Source organism: Nicrophorus vespilloides, unplaced genomic scaffold (assembly GCF_001412225.1).
Source record: "Nicrophorus vespilloides isolate i.1.1-1 unplaced genomic scaffold, Nicve_v1.0, whole genome shotgun sequence".
Classification (NCBI taxonomy): Eukaryota; Metazoa; Arthropoda; class Insecta; order Coleoptera; family Silphidae; genus Nicrophorus; species Nicrophorus vespilloides.
This window is the reverse complement of record NW_017097435.1, coordinates 1-10,248: the sequence shown is the minus strand read 5'-3', so window position 1 is coordinate 10,248 and position 10,248 is coordinate 1. Positions and strand designations below refer to the sequence as shown.

Below are 10,248 nucleotides of genomic sequence, written 5' to 3'. Positions count from 1 at the left end.
ATTAGTTGGTAGCTGCAATGGTATCTTCATAATTCATTAACAAACTTTTGTATTTCTGAAATAAGTTAGGAAAATTACGTCTTTGAAAATGGTCTGTATTTTCGTTAAAATAAGCTCCCAGAAGAATGTTATAGATAGATGTTGATCTTGAATATACACAGATTAAAATGAGCGTATATATACGTGTGCAGCTGCAATGGCGTCTTCATAATTAATTGACAAACTTTGTTATTTCGCAAATGACAGATGGAAAAATAACGTCTTCGAAAATGGCCTGTATTTTCGTAAAAATTAGCTTATACGAAAATGTTGGATATATATATTGATCTTAAATATACACAGATTAAAATGAGCATACATATACGTTTGTAGCTGCAATGGCGTCTTTATATTTAATTGACAAACTTTCTTGAGACAGTTGGTAAAATAACGTCTTCAAAATGGCCTGTATTTTCGTATACACGCGCTCCAAGAAGAATGTTTAATATGGATGTTGATCTTGAATATACACAGATTAAAATAGGTTTGAAACTATCATAGCTTCGTTATAATTAATTATTAAACTTTAATAATTGACTGATTGAAAAACAACGTCTTCGAAAATGTACTGAATTTTCATAAAAAGTTGCTCCCAAAAGTATTTTGAATATGAATATTGAACTAGAATATACATATATTTAAATGAGCATAATGCATGGTTGTAGCTACCATAGATTTGTCACAATTAATTATCAAACTTTGATATTTGATAGCGTAGAAAACACCGCTAACGCGTTAAAGCTTAATAACTTTCTTATTAATTGACCAAAACTAACGTATTTTATAATAAACGAAGGCGAAAGAATTATTCTTTATATGAATAGCCATTTATTTAACTATTTTTTTCAATTTTCCGCAATACCTTCACGTTTACTAAAAAAATCGATTACTACAAGTGTTAATTAAACCATCAAATACGCAAATTAAAGAGAAAACTATAACCTTTTCAATGAGCTAACTGCCGGTATTGCGGTTTGGTCAGTTCATCTATTATAAGTACATCAAAATCAAGTATTTTAATTCAATTGAACCTAATGAAAAATATTTTATTAAGCACCTGAGGAATCGATTTACCCAAATTTTATAATTGATGTAATAGGAATAATGATGCTTTTTGAATGGTACCTTTATATCAATAATTACAAAAATAACACACAAACATCATAGCTCCATCCCCATTGGGTCAATAATCAAAAGCTATGTAATTAATAATATATAGTGTACAAATATGAATACAAACAATCAAATATAACAATCAAATATATTTATTTTTAAACAACTAATTTCATAATTTCCATGCTTTTTTTTACGTTCTCTCTGCTTTCTTCATTAAATAACATTCATAATTTTTCAAGGATCTCAGATATTAAGGGTTAGTTGCTTATATTTTTCTTCTTATATACCTAATTACAATTACACCTAATCAATAATATCTAATTAAAAAGATCAAGTTTCTTTCGTTAAAAATTATTAACAATTTGTTCTATTTAGAAAATATCACGCAACGGTCGCTTATTCTGTTTGTATGTTATGTAGGCTCGTTGAAAATGTGATGTATTCAGCTTTGAACTAAGTGATTGATGATGTAATTATCTTAAAGGGTTGTCGAGCAATTCATGAAAATAAATCAAGAAAAACTTGGTTTCCAAGTTACCTAACAAACATTACATAACTTTTCTTTCATAAAAATTTGCGAAAGGTTGGCGCCTATCTTACGCAATTAGGAAACGCAACAAAAGTTACTTAATTTTCGTGTATGTTACGTTTGCAAGTTTGACTTTAAATTATAGGAAATCGGCAATAGTTACAAATATGACAAATGGACCGTTGGAAAACCCAAACATTTAGCTTTAATTTACTGACTTTTTCATAATTGTACTCTGTATAGTTATTGAGAAAATGTATGATTTTTGAAGACACTCCATTATAAAAAGTTTTTCAACTTGAAAATAGTGCGGATACACATTGTCAGATGACGCTGATCATAAATAATTAAACGATCATAACTAATTAAACAATTGCCTGTATCACAAAAATCTGATACGAAAGTCGTTGGTTCAATTCCGAAAATCAACAAAAATTTGTGGTGGCTGTTAAACCCGAAAAGGGGTAGAAATAGGGCCGGAGAGATTTATGTCAATAAAAATTGATATAAATCTCTTAAAAACTTAAAAAAAAAAAAAAAATTAAACAATCAATGAAATGATCGTACAATTGCATAACATTAATGAATCTTTATCTTTCAGCTAATACAAATCATTAATTATAACGCTAATTAAGAATCTCTGATTTGAGCAGCGCCAAATCAACTGAACTTGTATTTTTGGTTGCCTGTTCAATTCGTGCAAATTCTTGCAATTTCTTGAATATGGTGCACTTGATTATTAACAATTTAATTATCAACAAATAAAATGTATTATACGCTTGATATTTATTAATTTATAATGTTATATAAAGTATTTTAAATATTAAATCAATTGCTAATAAATACTGTTTCATGATTCATTTACTAACAATTACTTAGTTTCAATGAAAAAAAAAATAGTAATAAGAATAATAAATACTTGAATAGAAATACATATATGTACATACATAAAAAAAAATAAAGATGCCGACTATCAAATGAAAAAAAAAGCTCAAATCACAAAATAAGCTATTTCAAATGTTACATATGTATTTAAATAGTACATAAGTGAATGACTTCGGCATTTCTTGCAATTGAATGTGTAAGAATATTATCGTGACTATTGCTTGTTAACTTGAATCAAATCGGACAAGTCGTTGGTTAGGAATTGTTCGATGAACCTCGTCTTCTTCCGGCAATGAGGTTTCGGTGTGTTCCTCATCGGTGTCCTCATCAAAATATCCCCAAAGATTATAGATAATCCATGACAATCCAAACCGTTATCCACAGAATACTTCAGAAGATCTTGCAAGAACATACACACGTACAAGAATACGTTACGCTCCAATTTATGGAATTGTTCAAGGATCTGAAATTTTATTTGAAATTAACTGAATTTAGAAAAAAAATGTTTATAATCATCAACTCACTTCTTTGCACTGAGCGAAGCTTTCGCAAGCTTCGATACATCTCTTATGTAAATGGTAGGGCACCACTGGGTCCTTGGTGAATGACAAGAATATTAATAATGATTCAGCTACAGCGTATGGACTATCAGCTAATAAATTGGTTAAGGAATACAGTTAATTTTACAATTTAAAATCAATGTAAATCTATTAAAAAAGGATACAGATTTGATCTAAAGTTCCACTGTCTAAACATTCCCTGATTTTCTTCATTTCTTCGTGCAAAGCGGAAGATTCAAATAAGTCTCTAGTTTTAAGCGCCTTTCTGTAAAGGAAATCGATGAGCAACCAAAGCTCTCTGGGAACCGAGTACAGAACCTGAGATTGACCATTCTCCTATTAAAACAATAAATTAATTAATAAGAAACAAATAACTTATTATGTAATAGACTTACGGCATGTTTAAGTTGTTCCGGCGTTAGATTAAGTATAGGCACCGGACATCTGCAGAGAGTAGAGACGGACATGGTGAAGCAAGATCTTTGGCATTTGGCCGAAACAGTAATAAATAAGTCTTTTCCACCCTCCAAGTGTAACACAAGAATATCGTCAAGCGACTGTAGGGCTTGCTCTAAATTAATTTCTAAACGTATATCCGATTTTTCACCTAAACAAAACCATTTAAATAAATAAATAAAAATTAGATATAATTCAAACCTGGATTGATCCTGCCACAAAACGGGGTGATTCTGAGCCACTCCTTGCAATAAGATTTCTCATCGTTCTTTTGTATGAACTTAAAGTCAACTGGTACCTAAAAATGTAATGTTATTTGGATTATTAATGTGATTTGATTTATTTACCATTCCCGTATTTGCTACTATAATATCTTTAGCTTGAGGCTCCCTAAACTTAACAGTGTCGAAGACGACGTCTGTACTGTCTATTGTTACTTGTGGCAAGAACTCGTTCTCTAGTTTATCCATGCTCTTCAGCAGATCCTCGTGTATCCGTCTATATTTTTCTCGATTGACGATGCCGATTTCCGAACGGAAGAGCGCGTTCACCGGTTTGTGATCACTGATCTTCAATTCCATGAACGATCTGTAGAGTTGCTGGTAAATGCCTTTGCCTTTAAAGAAAATCCGGTCCGTCCAAGCGGGAGCCCTCGCCTTCTCACTGCTATCATACCTATCCGAATTCACGTCGTATTTGTAAGTAGGTTGGAAATTAATATCACCTTCTTCGAATCCCTAATACAAAAAAAAAGAAAAATGTAATTAAGAAAGCAATGAATTTGGTGCAAAATTACCGCTAGTATTTTTCCGCGTTCCTTCTCTTGATTCAACTGATCATGGCACAAAATTGTATTCAAATCGCCCATCGCGATGTGTTTTTTGACTTCGTGAGTATCTAAACGCCGGATCCGATAATTCATATCGCCCAACCAATAAATTTGACTGAAAATATATACAATTTATAGATATAGAATTTATGAATTTGATTGGAAATTTACTCATGATCTTTGATTGCTTGAGGATGTCTTTTGAAGTTGATCTTCGTGTTAATATCATTGTAATCCTGGTTACGTCTCTCAACTTCTTCAACGTGAGCGGCCAAATGACAGTTGACGAAGCATAGGGTCGTGTTGTGTAATTGAAAGCTGACCGCTACTCCGCCCTTGTTTCCCTGTAATTTTTGGAAATTGCTATGATTGCATTTGGGTTCAAATCAATTGCGTTCACTCACCATCTTCCCTAAAATACCGGTACCCACGTAATCCACGGCGACATTGCTCACGTGCTCGAAGTGAGTGTAATTGATCATCACGGCTAATTGAATTCCAACCAGTCGAACGATACCCACAAGTCTGTACTTTGCCTTCGGGTGCGTTGACCATTCCAAAGCCTTTCTGAAAATTATAAAACATAATATTAACATCTGTATTTTGTACTGTTTGTTCATTATAGATTTTCATGACTTTTGTAGTAAAAGTTTCAATATTCAAAATTTAATTATTAAACCAATGTAAATAATATAAGCATTGGTAAAAATTAGAATCTAAACATGTCAAAGATCAAATTGAAACAATAAAATTGAATTGAAACTCCAAAATCAAGATGAGCAACCTTTTTTTTTTACAACAAATAATTTAACATCATTCCAATGCTTTTCTTAAAATTATAAAGAAATAATAACATCAATATTTTATATATGCATAATTCGGGTCTATATCGCAAGCCCGACAACCGAAAGACCGTCTATTGAAATCCCGACGTTCGAAATCCCGTCTGTATTAAAATCCCGACGCTTGAAATCCCTACTCTGTCAAAATCCCGACTACCATAATCCCGACAATCAAAATTCCGACTATATCGAAATCCCGGCTACCATAATCCCGACTATATCGAAATCCCGACTACCATAAAAATGTTATTGTAGAAATTTATAATAATAAAAGAGACTGTCGGGATTTTGATTGTTGGGATTATGGTAGTCGGGATTTTGACATAGTCGGGATTTCGATATAGTAAGGATTTCGAACGTCGGGATGTTGAGCCAGACGGGATTTCGGTTGTCGAAAAAAATATTAAACTAGACAACGAATCATTGGAAATGTATTGCTTTTTCGAATATTTCTTTAAAGAGCAAAATTTTTAACTAACGTAACTGTTTGTTCATTATAGATTTTCACGACTGTTGTAGTAAAAGTTTCAACATTCAAAATTTAATTATTAAACGAATTAAAAAAATAATGTTGTTATAAACAAACCATTTCAATGCTTTTCTTAAAATTATGAAAAAAAAAATAATAACATCAATGTTTTATATATGCATAATTCTAATATAAAACCTGAAAAATTCGCAAATTTTATACTGACATACAATTAAAATAAAGCTAGTTTTATAGAGACAATGAATTATTATTGAAAATGTAAATATTGTTTCAAAACTGTTTTTAGCAAAAGTTTCAACGCGTTCATTCACATTTTAAATATATAACGAATGTAAATAATATAAGCCTAGTATATGGTAAAAATTTGAATCTAAACATGTCAAAGTTGAATCAAAAACAATACTTTAAAACATGGATTATCAACAGATAGAGATGTTAAAAACAAATTACTGTAATTTAATGGCTTTTTTTTAATTTTACATGTGAAAAAGCAAAGTATTTTATACTCGCATATTGAGTATTGAAAAAAAAATATTAAACTAGACAACGAATTATTGAAAATGTATTGCTTTTTCGAATATTTCTTCAAAGAGCAAAATTTTTAACTGTTCATTATAGATTTTCACGACTGTTGTAGTAAAAGTTTCAGCATTCAAAATTTAATTATTAAACGAATCAAAGATCAAATTGAAACAATACTCTAAAGCCAAGATGAGCAACCTTTTTTTACAACAAATAATGATGTTAAAAATAAACCATTCCAAAGTTTTTCTTAAAATTATGAAAAAAATAATAACATTAGTATTTTATATATGCATAAGTCTAATATAAAACCTGAGAAACTCGCAAATTGTATACTGACATACAATTAAAATAAAGCTAGTTTTATAGAGACAATTAATTATTATTGAAAATGTAAATATTGTTTCAAAACTGTTTTTAGCAAAAGTTTCAACGCGTTCATTCACATTTTAAATATAGAACGAATGTAAATAATATAAGCCTAGTATATGGTAAAAATTTGAATCTAAACATGTCAAATTGAATCAAAAACAATACTTTAAAAAATGGATAATCAACAGATAGAGATGTTAAAAACAAATTACTGTAATTTAATGGCTTTTTTTTTAATTTTACATGTGAAAAAGCAGAGTATTTTATACTCGCAAATTGTGTATTGAAAAAAAAAATTAAACTAGTCAACGAATCATTGAAAATGTATTGCTTTTTCGAATATTTCTTCAAAGAGCAAAATTTTTAACTAAGGTAATTGTTTGTTCATTATAGATTTTCACGACTGTTGTAATAAAAGTTTCAGCATTCAAAATTTAATTATTAAACAAATCAAAGATCAAATTGAAACATTACTCTAAAGCCAAGATGAGCAACCTTTTTTTTACAACAAATAATGATGTTAAAAATAAACCATTCCAATGCTTTTCTTAAAATTATGAAAAAAAAATAATAACATCAATGTTTTATATATGCATAATTATAATATCAAACCTGAAAAACTCGCAAACTTTATACTGACATACAATTAAAATAAAGCTAGTTTTATAGAGACAATGAATTATTATTGAAAATGTAAATATTGTTTCAAAACTGTTTTTAGCAAATTTTCAACGCGTTCATTCACATTTTAAATATAGAACGAATGTAAATAATATAAGCCTAGTATATGGTAAAAATTAGAATCTAAATATGTCAAAGTTGAATCAAAAACAATACTTTAAAACATAGATGATCAATCTTTTTTACAACAAATAGAGATGTTCAAAACAAATTACTGTAATTTAATGGTCATTTTTGTAATTTAATATGTGAAAAAGTAAAGTATTTTATACTAGCAAATTGTGTATTGAAAAAAAAAATTAAACTAGTCAACGAATCATTGAAAATGTATTGCTTTTTCGAATATTTCTTCAAAGAGCAACATTTTTAACTAACGTAACTGTTTGTTCATTATAGATTTTCACAACTGTTGTAGTAAACGTTTCAACATTCAAAATTTAATTATTAAACGAATTAAACAAATAATGATGTTATAAACAAACCATTTCAATGCTTTTCTTAAAATTATGAAAAAAAATAATAACATCAATGTTTTATATATGCATAATTCTAATATAAAACCTGAAAAACTCGCAAATTTTATACTGACATACATTTAAAATAAAGCTAGTTTTATAGAGACAATTATTATTGAAAATGTAAATATTATTCAAAACTGTTTTTAGCAAAAGTTTCAACACGTTCATTCACATTTTAAATATAGAAAGAATGTAAATAATATAAGCCTAGTATATGGTAAAAATTAGAATCTAAATATGTCAAAGTTGAATCAAAAACAATACTTTAAAACATGGATGATCAACAAATAGAGATGTTAAAAACAAATTACTGTAATTTAATGGTCTTTTTTTAATTTTACATGTGAAAAAGCAAAGTATTTTATACTAGCAAATTGTGTATTAAAAAAAAAATATTAAACTAGACAACGAATCATTTAAAATGTATTGCTTTTTCGAATATTTCTTCAAAGAGCAAAATTTTTAACTAACGTAACTATTTGTATATTATAGATTTGCACGACTGTTGTAGTAAAAGTTTCAGCATTCAAAATTTAATTATTAAACAAATCAAAGATCAAATTGAAGCAATACTCTAAAGCCAAGATGAGCAACCATTTTTTACAACAAATAATGATGTTAAAAACAAACTATTCCAATGATTTTCTTAAACTTAATAACATCAGTATTTTATATATGCCTAATTCTAATATCAAACCTAAAAAACTCGTTAATTTTATACTGACAATCAATTAAAATAAAGCTAGTTTTATAGAGACAATAAAATATTATTGAAAATGTAAATATTGTTTCAAAACTGTTTTTAGCAAAAGTTTCAACACGATCATTCACATTTTAAATATTAGAAGTATTAGTAAAAATTAGAAGTATTAGAAGTATTAGTAAAAATTAGAATCTAAACATGTCAAAGTTGAATCAAAAACAATACTTTAAAACATGAATGATCAACCTTTTTTACAACAAATAGAGATGTTAAAAACAAATTACTGTAATTTAATGGTATTTTTTGTAATTTAACAGCTTTGACAAAAAGCGCAAGTAAATGTTAAGAAAGGTGTAATTCTAAATTTGTACTTACTGCCATTCCGCTTCACGTACTGTTTCGTTGAATATGAAAGCCTCTTTGCTGAGATCCAATTCCTGAAAGCCGATCGCATAAATATCAGGTGGTTCGTCGGAACAGTTCAGCCACCTCTTCAGATTCTCTACATCGGTTGGAGGTGCTTTACCGTTCACATTCCATGTCCCAACGAAAATCCTATAAAGAAATTAATTATAAACTTGTATATTAAATTGTCATTTTAATAGAAATAGAATAATCATCTAATTTTTCAATAAATTTAAATTTAATTTAAACAAAATACAAGCAACATTTGCAGAAGAATTAAACTTTTCTCTACAAATTAGCTTTCAATGAATGTAATAAAACAGAGGTGTCCAAACTACGGCCCGCGGGCCAAACCCGGCAGGCGATTTTATCCGGCCCGCCAAGTATTTTGAAAAATTTCGTAAAATATAAACTTTATTCGATCACGTGCACTCAATCATCGCCAATTTCGATCTTTCCTCGAAGAAATTGAATCTGAGTCTGTTGACTTGTCGTATTATACAAAAAAGTTCGATGGCTTAGCTGTGGAAAAGTGTTATTGCAGTTCTTCAAGCTCAGAAAGGAAATTAAAATTTTTCTTGCGGAATAGAATCACCCTGAACCGCTTTTATCGGATGCATAGTGGCTCTGGAAGTTGGCAATTTTTGCAGATGTCGTGATAAACGTAAATAACTTGAATTTAAATCTCCAAGATAAAAACAACTTAATTTGTGATTTATTGCTGATATTGCTCGAAAGTCATATGAATGAATGTAATTTTTCCCATTTCACGTGCTGTGAAAAATTTAGTACAGAAACTGACGAAAGATTTTCCACCATATTTGCTGTAAAAACTAGATTTAAAACTAGAATTTCAAAAGCGTTTTTTCTGATCTTGACATAAATTCATAGAAAAAAAGGCTGTTTCAAAATCCATATGACTGCGACGTTTCAAGTCAGTTTCAAATGGAAATAATTGATCTTCAAGCTAGCGATCAAATCAAGAACAAATACAAGGAAGGAAACTTGATCGATTTTTACAAATTTTTGGACGCAAAAGAGTTTCCAAATTTAAAGCAATTGGCTGGTAAATTTATTTCTATGTATGGCACTACCTATATGTGCGAACAAACTTTTTCCAGGATGAAGTATCTGAAATCTAAATATAGGGCAAATTTATCGGATGATCATAATTGGTGTTTCCGATTTGAATCCCAACTTTGAAGAAACTCTCCAGGAAAAAACCCAGTTCCACCATTCCCATTAAAAATTGCATGAAATAATTTTATAATAATATAATTTAGACATGTTTGTTTAGTATT

At 29.1% G+C, this 10,248-nt stretch overlaps 1 protein-coding gene across 1 annotated transcript; it reads right to left on the bottom strand.

The window, feature by feature from the left end:
* Positions 1-2,615: 2,615 nt before the first annotated feature.
* Positions 2,616-9,097, bottom strand: LOC108560079 (type II inositol 1,4,5-trisphosphate 5-phosphatase; the record flags this gene model as incomplete). Its single annotated transcript, XM_017917518.1, has 10 exons — positions 2,616-3,032; positions 3,094-3,221; positions 3,294-3,465; positions 3,525-3,736; positions 3,787-3,883; positions 3,933-4,322; positions 4,382-4,529; positions 4,586-4,758; positions 4,819-4,981; positions 8,918-9,097. Coding segments are annotated over 10 exons (1,912 nt in total), but the record flags the coding sequence as incomplete, so codon positions are not given.
* Between the last annotated feature and the right edge of the window lie 1,151 nt (positions 9,098-10,248).